At 32.4% G+C, this 19,175-nt stretch overlaps 1 protein-coding gene across 1 annotated transcript in view; it reads right to left on the bottom strand.

Moving 5' to 3' along the window:
* LOC145693713 (ATP-binding cassette sub-family C member 4-like) overlaps window positions 1-19,175 on the bottom strand; it is a gene marked incomplete in the record, with an annotated part of 113,804 nt that overhangs the window by 6,068 nt on the left and 88,561 nt on the right. Inside the window, 5 exon segments of the mRNA XM_081769998.1 lie at window positions 4,624-4,734; window positions 9,646-9,775; window positions 10,615-10,787; window positions 12,678-12,923; window positions 18,741-18,868. Of these exon segments, the coding sequence (XP_081626124.1) occupies window positions 4,624-4,734; window positions 9,646-9,775; window positions 10,615-10,787; window positions 12,678-12,923; window positions 18,741-18,868 (788 nt within the window).

Below are 19,175 nucleotides of genomic sequence, written 5' to 3'. Positions count from 1 at the left end.
CTGAATGTAACAATTTGCACAGCATATTCACCAAGTTATTTCGTATGCTGATGATGTAAATTTAATAGGGAATGATAGGAGAACAATAGAAAGAAATGCAGAAGTCTTTTTAAACGCTTGCAGGGAAATGGGTTTTTAAATAAATGCAGATAAAACTAAATACATGGAAGTTCGTCGGGATCGTAATACGGCAAATTATCGATGCGTTAAACTATCAAATAATACTTTTGATAACGTGGATATTTTTAAATATCTAGGATCAATATTAACAGACGAAAGCCATATTCACGAAGAAATTAAATGTTACTAAAAGTAGGGAATTCGTGTTATTATTCAGTTCAAAAATCCCTTGTCGTCGCAATTTCTGTCGACGAATTTGAAGGTTAAAATAAATAAAACGATAATCGTGCCTGTCGTTCTGTATGGTTGCGAAACATGGTCGCTTACTTTTAGGGAAGAACGTAGACTGAAAGTATTTGAGAACAAGATCCTGAGACGAATATTTGGACCCAAGAGAAATAGGAATGGAGAATGGCGGAAACTTCCTAACGAGGAATTACATAATTTATATGGTTTACCAAACATTGTTAGGGCCACAAATCTACGAGGCTCAAGTGGGCAGGTCATGTACCCAGGATGGAAGAAGGTAGGAACGCTTTCAAAGTTTTAACTGGAAATCCAATCGGAAAACGACCATTAGGAAGATCTAGGCGTAGATGAGAGGGCAATATTAAGACAGATCTCGCAAAAATAGAAATACAAAGTAGAAACTGGATCCAGTTGGCTAAGGATAGAAGTCAGTGGAGAGCTTTTGTGAACGCGGCATTGAACCTCCGGGTTCCATAGGCTATAGAGTTAGTTAGTTATTAATGGCAATTCTCTGAACACTAGAGTATGACTCTGAAAACGTCAATAAATATGTTTTACCCTCCTAAAATCTCTACTTTCCAACAACTTAATTCCTAGTTTTACCTCGACGAAGCTATGTCCTTTAGACTAAAAGAAATAACTGATGAACCGAAACATCTAAAATTGATATGAGCATGTCAAAGAATCACATTCAAATTGTTTGCGATTGATATAAATTTTTATCGTTGGATAATTAATTTCTTGACACTGTTGTTACTAAACTTTTTTCTATAGATATACCAGATTGACTTGACACCTAGTCTTCCGTTCCAAGCGCTGCTATCGGCTGAAGGAAGTCCACTCCTTTTCTCTCGCTTAGCAAAAGCTGAACCCTTATTGGCTCGGCGTGTGGGTGTGAGCCTTAGTTCGCAATTTTGCCACGGATCAAGACATTTTGGCAGCACAATAACTAATTAACAGTCGCAGTGGAAGGGACAACAATAGCAGAATATTGATAGTTTGAGAGAAGTATTAAAATTTTCGTCTATACTCACAAATGTAAAATATTACTTAGATAGTGTAACTTACATATGTTAAAATTAACTTGAATTATGTTGTCTATTAAATCATATTATGAGCACGTTCTATAGTAATAACACATTGTAGTCGATATTTATTCCTCTTTCCCCATAATTAATTTTTTTAAATGTTTGTTCATGTTGCTGTATTTGTGAGCCTAGAAGCAAGTATATTCAACTAACTTCCGTGTAATTAACACATAAAATTTTGTTTGCATTTACCACAAATTTTTTAAATCGTTTTTATTTCTTTTAAAATTCAATTTCGTTGCTGAAATTATTTATGAATGCTCTTAAATTCAATGTTGTTATTACGAAGGTCGTTCGGAAAGTAACGTCCGATTGGTTAGAAAAGAAACACCAAAGTAAATAAAAAGAATTAGTTATATACATCTGAATACTACTTCTTTGTTCTATTTTTCAACATAATTTCCATAAACATTTAAGCACTTATCGTACCTCTGCACTAGCCTAGAAATTCCATCAGCATAATAATATCCCGCCTTCAGCCACACTGTGACCGCATCTTTCAGGTTCTCATCATCATCGAGCACAGTACTGCCTGTAGCCTAATTTTTGTGTTACTACGTCATATAACGAAGTCCTGGAAATTTGTGGAAATTTATCGGAAAACTCCGTGGTTGTGAAACGTCGATTTTCACGAACTTTTCGATCAATTTTCTAAACGAGTTCATCAGTGACCACTGATGGCCTGTCACTCCTCTCTTCATCATGAATATTTGTTCGTTCACTTTTAAATGAACGAACCCATTCATGAACAACTCCATCACTAATCACACTTTGTCCATACACGGCACAAAGTTCTCGATGGAAAGCTGTTGTTGAATATTGTTTTGCCGTAAGAAAACGTAAAACAGCTCGCACTTGCCGTTGTTTTCTATTATACCACATATTTTGGGACGCTACCAAAGTGGAACTAGTGATCAGTAGAGACACGATTTTTTGGTGACACGCGAGAACGTGAAATGTATCAGGTTTGTATGGAAATGTTTTGTACCTAAAATATATAATTTTTCATTATTTGTTAGGCCATATAATGCTCGCGATTAGACACGAAATTCTATCGCATTAGCGAAATTTGGAACAAGTCTCGATATTCCACGAAATTTACGCAAAAGTGACAATTTTTCGACACTTCTTACATTTATTCATTACCATTATTTGACAATTACTAGCAATATGATGGAAATTCACATTTTTGAGGAAAAAGACCACCATTGTTTTTTTAAAAAAATTACATGCAGTTACAAAATGAGCTCCAAACGGTATCTACTGATGAAGTGGATAGTGTGGAAGCAGTGTTGCAGGGTATTAGATGAGCATTCAGAAATCTCTGGAAAGTGCCTCCAACTAATGTACATATGAGTTTCGAATGTTTATGTGGAAAGGGCTCTCTCTTCTTACCATGACTTACCGACAAAATAACAAATTTAACTCCAGAAAACATTAAAACAATGCTTACGTGTTATTTGCGTAAGTAAACTTGAACACTAAAGTTTTTTTCTATTAATTTCTCTGTGTTCGCATTTTTTTGTTTAAATATTACTTCTATTCAACGAGGATGCTTAGTGTTATTTTTTTAAAAACTCAAATATCGTTTAATATAGTCATATATGAGCTCATGTCATGATGATGAGTGGACATTAAGGTGAAATAAAAAAATGTAACTTCCAAGGAAAATAGTGTTCTTACATTGAATTTTTATTCACCGATTTTATCCCGCTTTATGTATATTTTTATAACGAAATTACGAATTCTTATTTACCACAAAATCGTGTCGCTGATGATCAGGCAATCTTCTCTCTACCATAGCTGGATGCAGACTGGTGTACCGCGCACGTCTGTACAAAGATGGTAGCACTGCGCCTAGTACTTCACGCATAGTGTCCAATCGGAGGTTACTTCTTGAACGCGGTTCGTATTTTACCATTATCATGTGCTAATTTGAAATAGTAACGAATTGTATAATCATAATAAATGATAAGACTTATTTTTCCATAAATATTTAAATACTTTCATTAAAAATTTCGATGGTCTTGAACTGCTTTAGTTCTCAACACTAGGAAATATGTTCCCCAAATTTTAGAAACGTTTCAGTTGAAAATACAAGTATGTAACCCACGATAGGAAGGCGTAAGACCTATAGTTTGGGCAACACAGGTGCAATGTAGATAATTGTTTTAGTGTTATTACAAACACCATCAAAACGTAAAGATTTTACTATACTATAACAGTTTTGTTGCAGGTGGTGGTATTTGATTATAATAACTTGTTTCAAGGATGATTGAGGGTGATTCAGGAGGAATGTCACATGTGAGATGATTCTACATGTGAAAATAAACCAAAAAAATCGTATGAACATGTGTCCGATTTTCAATCGTTACGGAACTGGAGCGGGTTCAAGACTATACACATCCATGAATGATTATGAAGACAAGTATGAATATCACTTACCAAAATGCTATGTAGGCGCTGTGGTAGACAGAATAATGATGGGATAGATGACTAATTCATCCTACAAGAGGTGTGGGTGTTCTCCAACAGATGACAGCATTTTGACTTCGCACCGAGGCATGATGGAGCACCGATTCACTCTACCAGACAAGTATCCCAATATCTAAAATAACACATTTCCTCAACGGTGGATTGGCCGTGGCGGACCCATTAATTGGTCTCCCAGATCACACGAACTAACCCCATTAGATTTCTATTTATGGGGCTGGTTAAAAGGTGATGTGTACGCTACGAAGGTGGATACATGTGAAGAACTTGTCCCTCTCATCACCGACGCTGTTGCCCTCACTAAAGCCCGCCGAGATGATGTTCGATGTGCAACACAGAACACCCTCCAACACGTTGACAAGTGCATTGAGATGGGTGGGGGAATTTTTCAACGCCTGTTGTAGGATAGATCAGTCATCAGTCCCACCATGCGCCTACTCAGCATTTTGGTAAGTAATATTAACACTTGTCTTCATAATCATTCATGGATGTGTGGGGGTCTTCAATTCGTTCCAGTTCCGTAACGACCGAAAATCAGACACATGTTAATAGGATTTTTCGGTTTATTTTCACATGTAGAATCACCTCACAAATTATGTGACATTCTTCCTGAATTACCTGTATAAATCTTTTACACTTATTTTACAGAATGATCTCTTTTGTTGATACTTACCGCCTCCGCCATTTTGTGTAATTGAGTTGCAGTGGCGCTACCTGTCTGTTGTACCATCTTGTAAAAATAACCATTTTTATTTTTAAGAAGATTGAATGGATGATCAAATTCCTTCAACGAAAAGAACATCAAATTATTGACAACTTTACACTTCATTAAAATAAGCATTAACTACATAATATCCAATAAATATAATTTAATATCTAATAATATAATCTAATATAATAATATAATCTAATATAATAATATAATCTAATATCATTTAATATCTAATAAATATCACTATGAGTTTAACATTAATGTGTACATTTTTCATTAATTAATTAATTAATTAATCTTGGAATTTCAACAGGGATAAATCCCTAATTACAGAAGTCTTACATAAACTAAAAAACATAATTTCATGTTATACAAAATAAAAAAAAAAGAAAAGAATAGAAAAATAAAGAAAATCACAGAAAAGTGAGCCAGGCAGTCATTACGTTACAACAATTTCAACTTACTCATTTTACGACAGAAGTAAGAACAACACAAACGATATTTTCATATATGATGTTGTATATATATCATTTACACATGTTTTGATTTAAATTCAATAAATTTTCTACACTTCATTGAAATACAGAATCTATACTCATCTGTAACCTTTGATTATCAATGTCAGTTGACACTTCTTTGTATAACTTATAATCATCCGTACATAATATACAATTCGAATAACTAAAAAAAAGGACCAAAATTTGATCCCTGTGGAACTCCTAAATTCATGTTATGAAAATATGATTAAGTTTGCCTGAACACTACATATTGTTTTCTTTAACTAAGGTAAGATGCAATTAACCTTAAAAATGTTATATTCTGCCCAAATTTTGATAGCTTTTCCAGCAATCTATCATGATTAATTTTATCAAGAGCCTTACTAAAGTCAAAGTAGATAGTATCTACTCTTTTACATTTATCCATTCCTTCAAATATATTTTTACTAAAGTTAGTTAATATCGATCTATTCTTAGAAAAGGGCATGCTGTTTATGTTTGCATAATTAACAATAATAACGTAATTTCATAAATGATTATATTAGATAATAATTACGTTACTTATTCATGAAAAATAAAGATAGAAGTAAAGAAATCAACTGATTTTTCATTACACCGTATATTTTATAGGTGTGAATTCAAAAAACGAGAAACGAGACTGGACTGACAAGGAAATCTGAGTTTCTGGCTACACTACCCTATCCCCTCTCTTTCCTAAACATATTTTCACTTTGAGATCTGTGGTCAGCTGCTATTTTCATATTATTTCGAGAAACAGTTACTTATCTTTAACTAGTTGGATACATTACAATTACATTTCATACCAAATAAAAACTATAATGTCAAAATGGTTGTAACGTTCATTTTTCGTTAAGTCAAAGCAAACTGTTCGAAAATTATAATCTTTAAATATCCATGAACATAAAGTAATGTGAAGTGACCCATAGTTTTGTGCACTTCTGACATAATTTGTAAAATTTAATTATAATTATTTAGTCAGCTTATTTTCATTCTACAAGTAAATTTTATTAAAATTATTGAAATCTTCAATTCAATCGAGACATGTTGTACATTCACAATCAGATTAAATAATTATGTAAATCCTCATTGTAAAAGCTACTAATACACATAACACTAATTTCCCTTCCTGCTTTCATGCATTCCCTTCTTCCTAGCCTAGTATTTCCTCGTTCATTGATCGCAAGAGCCATCGTTTTCTAATCAAACAAAACAACAGAGGACACATTTACAAGGGATATTCGTAATGAAGATTTAATACAGGTTACATCGAGTAAAGAAGACACTATACTATTGGAGACGTTTTAGCTCCATATCTTTTGAAGTATCATTCTAAAGGTTCATCATCGCAGAAACACTTTGGCAAAAATGGAAAAACTACGCTCATCACAGATTTAAATCAACGCCCCTAGCAGTTTAAGAAAATTTAATTCAACTTGTAATCATAATCTAAGCTATTAACATGATGTCCTCCACACAACACAGTAATTTGTAATTTCAAAGACTCCCTTGAGAAACGTTTAAGATAATAAAATATACATGAATGCTTTGTCATTTTCTGTAGGAATTACCTCTGTAAAACGTCTATTGCTGGCACGAGCCAAGAAACAAAATTATATGCTGCCGAATTGTCAACATTCCCGATAGAGTGTGAAACAAAATTGAAAACCGATAAATCAGCGATTATGTTACTATCACTATAACATTCTACGGGCATATCAGTATTGCCTTGCAGTAGATTAATGCACATGATTATTTTCCCTTTCTTACCTTAGTTAGTTTGATTGTGACCGCTAATTGTTCTTTCATGCTTATCAAATATAGAAATAATATTTTTCTATGAAAAAATTTGTACCTTTTTTTAAAAAAAAAATGCCGATTACATCTATATGGTCTCTGCATTCCTCATATAGAGAGAAACTATTGAAATGAAATGAAATCTTTAAGTTTTACGTCCCACGTTTATGCCGGCTAGGCTAAAGAAGACGGTGATGATGGGAAATGAGTAAAACAGTGGAATGAAGAAAGTGGGAGGAAACGGGAGAAAGCTGAGAATACCTACGAGCACGGTGTTTGTTCACCACAAAGCTTACTTGGCGCGAGCTAAGTGAACGCTCTACCACTGAGCCACCGTAGCCCCAAAAGAAACTATTGATTATTGAAAGAGTTCTAATATAAATTCATGTAAACGTCCGAATTATTACTTAAGAAAGAATTTACATGTTTTAACATAGAAAATATAAATAATTATTATTTGAACATATTTTCCACTAGTGGCACTGTGTATTGTTAATGAGCGAAGAGTTTTCATTTATAAGTTAAAGACCTGAAGTCACTCACATAGCTTATGCTAATTTCAGTACAAGGCGATAAGGATAGACCTTCAACTTGAAAAGAATTACGTGATATTTCAAGATAATCGGAAAACGTTTACTTAAGTTATTGTAATAATAATAATAATAATAATAATAATAATAATAATAATAATAATAATAATAATAATAATAATAATAATAATAATAATAATCTATGTGAACTCATTCCTTATTAATTAATTTCAATGAAAGAAAAAAATTAATTTTAAAACCTCAACGAAACACTTATGAAAATGAAACATCTTTTATGAAAATTTTCGTAGAAGGTCATTGTTGTGTTAAGTATCAGTACAAACTCCCAACATGGTTATTTACTCTTTCTGATATTATCTTTTAACAATGTCAACTCGAAGCAGGCTTGCCAACCATATGATAATTTATTAAGTATGATTTACGATTTACGATATTTTTTACGATAATTATGATTTATGATTTACGATAATTTAAGTCTTAATCATTAAATTATGATTTACGATCATTTAAGCTTTAATGCTATATACGAAAATGTCCTTATGATAATAGATGAATATACGATAATGTTAGAACAACTTTTTTTGGAGTTTTTGAATGTACAAATAAATTGTACATGTGAATTAAATAATTATAAAACAGACACTGAGGTTTTAATCCATCCCAGGCCTCTAAAATAAATCAATAAGCTTTGAAAATTAGCAAATGGCAACCCTTCATTTATTCTTTAAAATCAATTACGTTTACGAACGAATGGAAACGTTGTTCAGAGTAGTGTTAACAACGATTTAAAAAACTGGTGAGGACAGTGACGTCGATTTGTGGTTCGAAACTGAAGATTATTAGATAAGTTTATTATATATTATTGCTATTATTAGCAGTATTATACTTGTTTGTACTATTACCATGTGCATGAGGAATATCCGATAATTTTTTGTAATATACGATTATTTTAAAGACAAAAATAGATAATTTTGTTCTGTGAGGTTAGCAACTCCAAGGACTGATTCAGAAGCTTCAAAGGAATCGTATAATCAAAATGGTGTTTATTTTTGGAACGATGTGATTTTGTTTTAAGAAATAGAAAATTACAGATCAAGAGATCAAGATTAATATATATATATATATATATATATATATATATATATATATATATATATATATATATATATATATATATATATATATATATATATATATATAAAACAGTTTTAAATATTAAGTTCATACACTAAAGCGCTACTTATTTAAAATTTTATTTCGATATAAATAAAATATAAATCACTCTCAAACTTACCATTATAACACGCCGTTTACATCGACCCAACGGAGGAAATCATACCAACGTGTCAAACAAAACATGACAGTGTTTTAAAATCTTTCAGATATTGTCATCATGCATTATATATATATTTCTAAATCAAACACAACTTCTCTGACAAAAATACAGTAGGACGTCAATAATCCGAACGTCAAAAATTTGAATGCGGACCCTAGAAGCTTTTTACATTTTGTCTTATCGCTGGCGATGAGAAAACAATAGGGTTGTCCGTCAGCATTGTGCGAAGTCAGTATTTTTACAAAAGCTCATTCATATGTAATTGTTTCTCATACATATTTTTATTTTTATTTTCCCATAGGCCTATACAAGTTAAGTTTCAAGTGTGAGTTAGAAGAACAGTGTAACTTAGTGTAAGAGCAGGTTCTTCAGAAATATTAAATGTAAGTAGCCTTACGTACGTTACTGTAATTACTCTATGTACTGTATAATACTGTATCGATAAAAGAGCATAGTGTACAGTACATTTACGCCTAAATAGCATTTTCTTGGCCATTTTCGAAAATCCGAACAATTTGAAAATCCGAACTACCTGTGGTCCCAATTGGTTCGGATTATCGACTTCCTACTGTATTCTCTTAAAGGACTAAAAATTCAATAATATAATATCAGTAATCAATAGCCTGTAAACTTGCTTATATTCAATAAATTCCATAGCTAAAATACTAAGGTTATGGGCTAAAGTAAGCCCTGTGGAGTCAGTGAAAATACTTCTTATAGATATCTGGATAAAATAATGTTTCTTGTTTAAATGAAAAGGAAAATACTTGATGAAAAAACTTACCACCATCCTTCCAGAATCCATAACCAACACTCTATCAGAATCCATAACAGTATGCAGACGATGGGCGATGGTGAGAACTGTACAGTCAGCAAAGTTATTTCTTATTGCAACTTGGATTAAAGCATCTGTCCTTGTTTTTATGAAGAGAAAGAATAAAAATAATTAATATTGTATTATTCAGTGTCTATATTCGATTCATTTTTTGATGTTATTTCATTGCGTCAGATCCGTTGTCATTTCTAGGCAGTAACTTTAGGAGTATTAGGACCTTCAGTGTAATTCAAGTGTGACTTAATTTGTGTAGTACACATATGACCTTTACAGTGTTTCAAGTGAACTCCCTGGCTGGTTTTATAAATCGAGTTGGTTATTTCTTAAATAAAGAAGTTCATCATTGTCTCGTGAAGTTGATGCAGCGCTGGAAATCGAATCGGAACAGTACACACTAAGACACACGCCTTAATCAGTCAGCCACGCGCAAACATTGCAATGCCTAACTTTCAATCTTTATTTTTTCAACTACCCCCGAGATTGTATTTATTCAATACATGTTTTAACGAAAGCATTACAGAGTAAAATCTACTTATATTAACGAAAGGAAGAAACAGCCGATTTAAACTTATTTTTACACACCAAATCCTCTGTAGATGCAAATTCAATAACATAAAGTGAGTGAAAATGTGATTGACTGGACCGGAACTCGAACCCGGGATATCCGGCATACCGTGATAATGTGTTAACATGTATACCACGTTGTCCACTTCCCAAAACACCCAAACACCCTCCTGTAGTTATTGCTCTCCACCATATATCGTATGGCTTGAACCACACCGATCGGATCACATGGCTTGAATGGAGAGAGGACCGACTACATGAGTGGGAGCCTATTCTGGAAAAAGAAACTGGAGATCCCCAGTTCGAATCTCGGTCCAGTCAATCACTTTTTGAATGTTATTAAAATCTACTTACTTTGGATCAACATTTGCAGTTGCTTCATCAAGCAATAATATTTTGTTTTTCCGAAGAATCGCTCGAGCTAAACACACCAGCTGACGTTGTCCAACGCTGAAATTACGTCCTCCTTCTGACACGGATGACATAAGGCCACCAGCAGTATCGTCGATTACGTCTTTCAAATGAACCTTTAAAGAGATACATATAAATGTCATTGCAATTAGAAAGACGTGAAGAAATCCTAACTAACAAAATAAATAAGAGAAATCCTACAGATATAAATCAGAACCCCATTTTTGCTACTTACATGAAACTACAGGATATTTAGCGTGTTATTCTGGATTACTTTCTTTTGAAGTTTAATATCCCCCACTAAGGCTAAGGGAGATGGTGATAATTAAATGGATGATAATGGTGGTATAAAGAAAGTCGGAGGAAATTGTAGAACCCCGAGAAAACCCATGCACATGGTGTTTACCCACCATAAAGTTCACTTGATGCGGGCTGGGATCGAATCAGGGACCCCCAAGGATCAGAGTTGAGCGATCTACTACAAAGCCACCTCAACTCCTTTTCTGGGTGACTATATATGCATATTACGTTAGTTACAAAATAAAATATTAAGTTGTTTCAGTACGATTTAAGACTCTCCATGCTTTTTCTCATTTAGTATTGGCCATTTACTTACTTCAATTAAAATATACTGATATCTGAAGGAGTCAGTCAGTTGCTTCATATATGGAAAAATGTGTTCTGCTTTATATTGCATGACGACTTTTAGGTACTAAGTTGGGGCATTATTGTTTAGGTATTTTGTTACACTGTAAAATGCTTATCCAGCAGAGGTATCTTTAGTTCCTTGAAAAATATGTTGTTATTTCTTGTTTGTGCTGGGTAGTGACTGGATTATTCCTGTGCTACAGTTAATTACATTACTTTTCGTTCGATGAAATATTTTAATTCATTGGAGTTTAATACTTTATATCAGTACCGTGGGTTTCCTCTCTTACTCCCTTTTCTCCCACATTCTCATTCTACTAATTCTTTCATCATCATTCGCTTGCCTCAATCATCCGTCTCCCTTAGCCTAAAGGACAAAATCATGGGACGTTAAACTGAAAGATTTCATTTCATTTACAACAGTAACATAAATTACTACTTCTCATGGAAAAGTTGAATCTTGTACTTTAAAAAAAAAATCGTCAGAAACTGGTTTCTTAGTGAATTTTAAGCTAAAAAAACTTAAATTTTGAAGAACGCTATAAACAGGACATGGTATTTAATTAATTCTGATTCACTCGAAATGGTTTTGAAATGCATAAGAAAAAGATTTGAGAAGAAAAAAGAAAAGGAACATGCCTTTAAGGCGAATTGCTACAAAACTGTACCCATGTTTGTCAGTAACTCATTCGCAAGAAGTAGAAGAAAAAGAAAAGTAAGTCATACTTTATATTTTCCTATGGCACTTGTTTGTAAGTGAGATTCCAAATGATACTGATGACACTTTTAAGAGATCACATTCAACGATAACAGCAAATCCAAAAAAATAAGTCACATTTGTAAACATAGAAAATGGCCAAAGTAGTCAAATTTATAAGTGAAGGAAATAAGAAAATTAACTCGAATACCTCTATGTTTAATTAATTCATTATTTATTTATTATTTTCTTTACAATGAGAGTTCTGATTGGATAAGAATAATAAACTGTTTGATTTGTTTTGCTTTTGAAAGTTGAAATGTTTTCTATGTTTACGATTCTAGTTCGATTATGTTATTGCCGTATACATCATATACTCAAGTGTCGTATATATATCATATATTCAAGTATTTCTATTTAATAGCAAATTTCTTAGTTGATGGAATAAGTATACCTTATGTACGGTTTTACAGCAGAGAGGGAAAATTTTACAAATAAATTCTATAGAGTTTTATACTGATTCAAAATAACTTATAAGTTTAATATTTTTAGATCGGGAATTTACAATAAAGAAATACCAGAAAATATTACTTTAGAATTTATCTAATAGTTTAAATAACATAATGAATTACTATGACGTAGTACCAAGTAAATTACTTACATCTTCCAGAGCTTTCCATAATGTAAAATCTGGAAACTCGTCGAAAGGGTCCAGATTTTCCCTCAACGTTCCAGAAAATAACACTGGATCCTGAGGTATAATCGAAATTTTACTACGTAGGTCATGAAGTCCTAATTGCTGTGTATCTATCTTGTCGATATAGATTGAGCCATCGATTTCTGCCAATCTAAATAACGCAATGATTAAAGAAGATTTACCTGCTCCAGTTCTTCCCACAATTCCAATCTGAAATACATAGATATTATTGTTGTAGTATTTAAAACAATATATATAAAAATGCTTAATAATCTATAAATACATAATAAAATAATGTAAAGTTCCGCTTGTGTAGATGTTGGTAGAGCATATGTAGAGCAACTTATATTCGTTTTCTGCCACTACCAGGTTTTACTACAAAATTCTACTATAATACATTGAATAAAAGTAGATATCCCTTCGATCTGACGGTCTCTGGAAGGAATCCTTACTATGTAAGCTACGTGAGGAGGGGTAGGACACTCAATGCTCTACTGCAAACAGAGAGAGAGAGAGAGAGAGGTAAAGGTTTCTGCAAGGCTCCATTGCGAGCCAGGAGGAAAAGTAAATCCAGAATCTCCACTTCAAGCTAGAGGCTTTGGTTACGTGAGGTACTTCCAAAGCTCCACTGCAAGCCAAGAATGTTGATTTGACCAGTTGAAACTGAAGGCTGTTGTTGAATGCCTTTCGGTTAAATAGGTGCTGCAGGTGAGGCGGCGATGTTGTTGTTCCTAACTTGTCACATGACCAATAGTGTCGTTGTTGTCACCGTCTTCAGCAGCTTTAGTACTCCGTAGTAAGAAGCACATGGTTCATGTTTCTAATAGGAGCACGTGTCGAGTGTGTATGCGAGATATTACAATATAATGCATATACAATTAAAGTAAAAGGAGGTAATGAATTTAAGGATGCAGATAATATATTCTTCCGAAATCAGTGAAAAATTTGTGAAAGGAGTACAAAAGATCATTATTATCACAGTCATCACAAATGTTTTGTCGCTACTAAGAGATCACTTAAGGTAAATTGAGTTTCCTTTCTCTTTCTACTATACCTTCTATCTTCATTGGAAAGAAAAGAAAGTAATCCAAAATAACATGTTAAATATCTGTAGTCTTATATAAGTAGCAGAGATGGGGTTTTGATTTTATATCCGTAGGATTACTCTGATTTATTAGTTCAATAAGGATTTATTTACGCCTATCTGATTACAATGACATTTATGTGTAATCTCTTCAAATAAAATTTCTTTTGAAATACTTTTAAATGGATGTTTCCTTTTTTGTTTTTAATTATCTTTACGTCCTCTTCTTTTCTTATTTCCAATGTTCACAGAGACCAAAAATTGAATGTCCAAGTATCCTATTTATAAACGGCAAACATGTGTCATACTAATTTCTAATAGTACACAATTATGCTAATAGATGACTCTGTCTGCGCTATCTGCCTACATGACGCCAATAGTATATGCCGGCATGCAGGTGAACTATTCTAACGATTTTGTTGCAACTTAAGCTGTTTCAATTTAATTATTTCAAAATGAATATTCATTACACAGAATATTAACGTGCTTTGGTGTTTATTAACACAAGGGACGTATTTATATTAAGTGTTCAGCGCGTATGTAAGTTCATGTTAGTTTGTGGGCAAACTAAAAATACATAAAATAAAATAAAATAAATTTGTTAAACGTCATCAATAAGAGCTTTTAATTAAAGAAATAAATAAAATAATATAGTAAACTAAAATAAATTTATGAAATAAACTAAATATATTATAATAAAATGAGTAAAACTAAATATAAAAAAATAAACTAAGTATTAAACTAAACTAAAAATATATTAAAATAAAAATAAACTAAAAATATTAAATTAAATTAAATATAAAAATAAATGTATTAAACTAAACTAAATATAAAATATATACTAAAGAAATAGTGAACTAAAATAAATAAGTAAAATAAAATTGTTAAACGTTAACAATATATATATAAACTAAAAACTATATATGTATAAACCAAAGAAGCAAACTAAAAATAAATAAATAAAACAAAATATATTTGTTAAACGTCAACAATTAGGGCTTTTAATTATCTGTAGGGTACAGTGGGCGGAACGATCGGGTACAACAACTAGTATTTCTTAAATTGGAAGTCAATAATCACTAAGGCCCGGATTTTTATGTAGTCCAAAGTACCGAAATATGTGCATAAATATGTAGCAAAAATCAATGAAATATGTAAGAAATATGTTTAAAATATGAAAATATGTGAAAATATTTTTTCGTGTTTATTTTGTGTCTGTGCTATTTTCTTAGCTAATTAATATACTGTAACATATTTATGTAATAAAAGCTTAACAAGTGTAAATAACTTCCTACAGATACGTACAAATTTTCAGAAGAAACAAATGAAAATATGTATAAAGAAATTAAAAATCACATTATTGAACATATAAACACAAAAAATATTTATTTAAACAAAAGGCACTTACTTTTGGGACGAACAATGAACCACTAAATAATTTTACGCAATGGAAAAACTTTGTCACTAACTTGTCACTGATACGTTCAAATTTTCACTAAGAACAAATAAAATTGTCTCGTGGAGAAATGAAAATTACATTATTGAATATCAAAAGAGAAAAAAATTTTTAAAATAACGAGCGCTTACTTTCGGAGCGCACAATGAACCACTAAGTATTTTATATGATGGTATTCGAAAAAATCTCTAACTTGCCACAGATACTTCAAGCTTTTACTAGTAACAAATGAAATTGTCTCTGAAAAAATGAAAACCACATTATTGTATATGATGAAAAAAAAATCTTAGAAAAAAAAGCGCTTACTTTGCTGATGCTCAATGAACCACTACATACTTTTCCAATTGTTCAGGAGCTAAAAAGAGTCGTTGGTCAGTCAGGATCCTTTTATAGGCTAAGAAAGGCCTCTCCACGTCGCAGGAAGTGACAGGCGCGAACTTCAGCAAATGACATTTTCCAGGACTGATTTCCTCAGGTGCCTCCGTTTCTTTTCCATCCAATATCCTGCATGGAGTCCTCAATGTTAGGTATCCTGGATTCCTCTTCAAAACTGACTGGAACTTTCGGGCAATTTTCGCACCGGTTTCTCCCTGCACAATATTGAGTTTCTTGTATTTCCGTAGAGGTTGTATATACAAAAAAAGGTGAGAAAGCCAGCCAACTGTATGCGTTTTAGTTTGTTTTGTCAGCACACATCCGAGTGGCGTCTGCTTGCAAAGGCGATAAGCACAAAAATCCTTATATTGTTTTCTTTATTTATATATAAGAAAACAGATTTTTTTGAGAATTGGAAGCGGTAACTGACGACGTTTTTTTTTTCATATTGTAGAGTGTACGATTTGGTTTAACCCAGCTTTTCCTCAATGCAAATCGGTTGAACAAAGTGAGAGAAAAAAATACAGATATTTAAATAAAGTACTTTTTGAGTTATTATTACATATATAAGCCTACTTTTATTTGCGTATTATTTAAAGAAAATTAGCACAAAGGAGCCAGAAAACTGAATTTATTTAAAAATATGTACAGTAGACGGAAAATATGTAACAGACTTCAAAATATGTAAAAATATGTAACGTGATTTTGGTTTATATGGCTCCTTACTTCGTAATTTGCGAACATTTCATATTTTCACCAGCGTACATACAAAGGAAAAAATATGTAAAAACATAAAAATCCGGGCCTTAATAATCACAAATTCAATTTTAATTCCTGTTACTCTACTTTTGAAATTTCCTTTTCTTTGGAAGAGGGAGCTGTAATGAAATACGTATATAAGTGAGAGCTTCAATTATGCATACCATCATGATTTTTTTAAAACACAATATCGTGGATAATGGTAAAGCAAGACGTGTATAAGAATACAGAGTACTACAGAAGAATGTTATAAGCTAGCTTGATTGCTCGATATTTATTACCTAAGAATATACAGTACTATTGATACGATGTTATAAATTATGCTTGATTGCTCGATGTTTATTATTTTAGAATAAATGGTACTACAGATAGAATATTATAAACTACGCTTGATTGTTCGATGTTTATTACGTAAGAAAATATAGTACTACGGATAGAATGTTATAAGCTACGCTTGATTGCTCGCTGTTTATTACCTAAGAATAGACAGTACTACAGATACAATGTTATAAGCTACGCTTGATTGTTCGATGTTTATTACCTAAGAATAGACAGTACTACAGATACAGTGTTATAAGCTACGCTTGATTGTTCGATGTTTATTACCTAAGAATAGACAGTACTACAGATACAGTGTTATAAGCTACGCTTGATTGTTCGATGTTTATTACCTTGTTCGATCTAGATGTTAATACTAGGATTCAATTCCTACTGATCACTACTTGTTCTATAACTTTTCTATAGTTACGAAGTAATATTAATTCCAGTGATTATAAAACATTATTACACACAACAATTAACGTTAATCAAGTAAGAAATATTCTTGAAAATGTATCCAAAAATCTATTATGAAGCTAAAATATAAGGAATAAACCAGGCGAGTAGAAACATTTCAAAAGAGAACTTAACCATTTTATTTAATGAAAAGAGAGTTAAAAACTACAATAAAATATCAGTTCCCTGCCGTTATGACCAACAAAGTTGCGGAGGACTGGTAGTCTTTTAGTTGAAACATGTATGGGACTATTATAGTTTTATTTCGTACTAGACTAGTTTTATAGTTTTACTAGGGTGGCCACAAAATTTCGTTACCCCTTGATAAATGCTAATGTAAGTTTTCCCGTTACCCCTTGATAAATGCTAATGTAAGTTTTCCCGTTACCCCTTGATAAATGCTAATGTAAGTTTTCCCGTTACCCCTTGATAAGTGCTAATGTAAGTTTTCCCGTTACCCCTTGATAAATGCTAATGTAAGTTTTTTCGTTAGCCCTTGATAAATGCTAATGTAAGTTTTCCCGTTACCCCTTTATAAATGCTAATGTAAAGTTTTCCATTGTTTCAGATGGCTGATATTTCCAGTTACAGTATTGAAGAACGTGTTATTGCAAGTTCTTGGGTGCATGATAAAAAGAAACCACACAGATAAGACACTGGCAGAAGTGCGTGCAGATTTTCGACGAGGTTTCAATGAAATCCTCCTCCGAAACAAACACTTTTACGACGGAAACATAAACTCTTCGCTACAGAGAGTATGAAGGATAAGGAAACAAATTGCAGACCATCCACACGAGCAGAAACATATTGTTTCGTCGCTGCATCCGTGGAGAGATCGCCGCAGAAGTCGACGCATAAACGACCTGCGGAGTTGAGTATAGTCCGGTTAATTATGCAAAAGCACATGAAACAAGACTTAGACCTGCACCCATATCGACCTACTCCCGTACAAGAATTATCAGACGTAGACATGGATCGGATATTAGAGGCATATGTGGTACTCCTTCAGATGTTCAACACAATACCAAAACGCGGCAAAGTATGGGGATTCATCAAGGACATCGTTGCGAAAATAGCCGTTACGATACCACTGCTGAACTGACAGAAGCTGTGAAATAAGCTTTCACTTAAGTATACACATGGAATGCTCCCATTCGACCTATTATCCTTTATCATGAGAATAACGGTCAACAGACTGATCCTTTGGACACTTAATGTTTTCTATCTCAATAAAATTTCTCGAAAGCATTGTTGTTCATGTCATTCAGTTTTTTTTTTTCGTGTAGTTATTTGCGTACGTTTAGTGGTTTATGTTACTTATTTTCCAGAGGTAATGGAACTTTGTGGCCACCCTGTAGCTAAGAAGCTTTTACATTCCTTCACGATGATAATCAATATCAAAAATTATCTGCCTGTTCTTCCATATATTATAAAGTCACCAATACACGCACGAAATACTCAACAAAAATGTATTAAGAAAAGCTCAAACAATATATTTGATGTTAGTGTTATGGAATCTCTATTTTATATTACAAAACTACAAACAATTTTCTGAATAATCTAAATAAAAAAAATATACCTTTTCCTTTGGTCGGATCTTAAACGTAAGACCCTTCAACACTGGAGGATCGTCAGAAGAATATCGGAGAAAAGTACTGGAGAATTTAATTTCTCCATTTTCAGGCCAACTACTTGGAGGTTTCTTCTCTGAAGAAAAGCAAATGCATTTTGTAGTTAGTACGTATAACTAATATTTCAGTGAAAGTTATATATATATATATATATATATATATATATATATATATATATATATAAAAGTACGAGAAGAGTCCAATAAGTTATCTACCTAGACAGGAAGGAATGCAGATAGGTTCACCTGGTCATCACTGTTTTTCGATGTAGTCTCATGCAGGCCTTTATATTAATAACACTAGTTAACAAAGGTTTTGTTACATAAAAGGAAATACCTGTTCTTAAAGGAACTTTTTGCGCTGAATTCGAATATGCACTCGGT

The sequence above is a fragment of the Thermobia domestica genome, chromosome 8, assembly GCF_964235325.1.
Source record: "Thermobia domestica chromosome 8, izTheDome1.hap1.1, whole genome shotgun sequence".
Classification (NCBI taxonomy): Eukaryota; Metazoa; Arthropoda; class Insecta; order Zygentoma; family Lepismatidae; genus Thermobia; species Thermobia domestica.
Note: the sequence above shows the minus strand (reverse complement) of the source record. Positions and strands in the feature narration are given on the sequence as shown.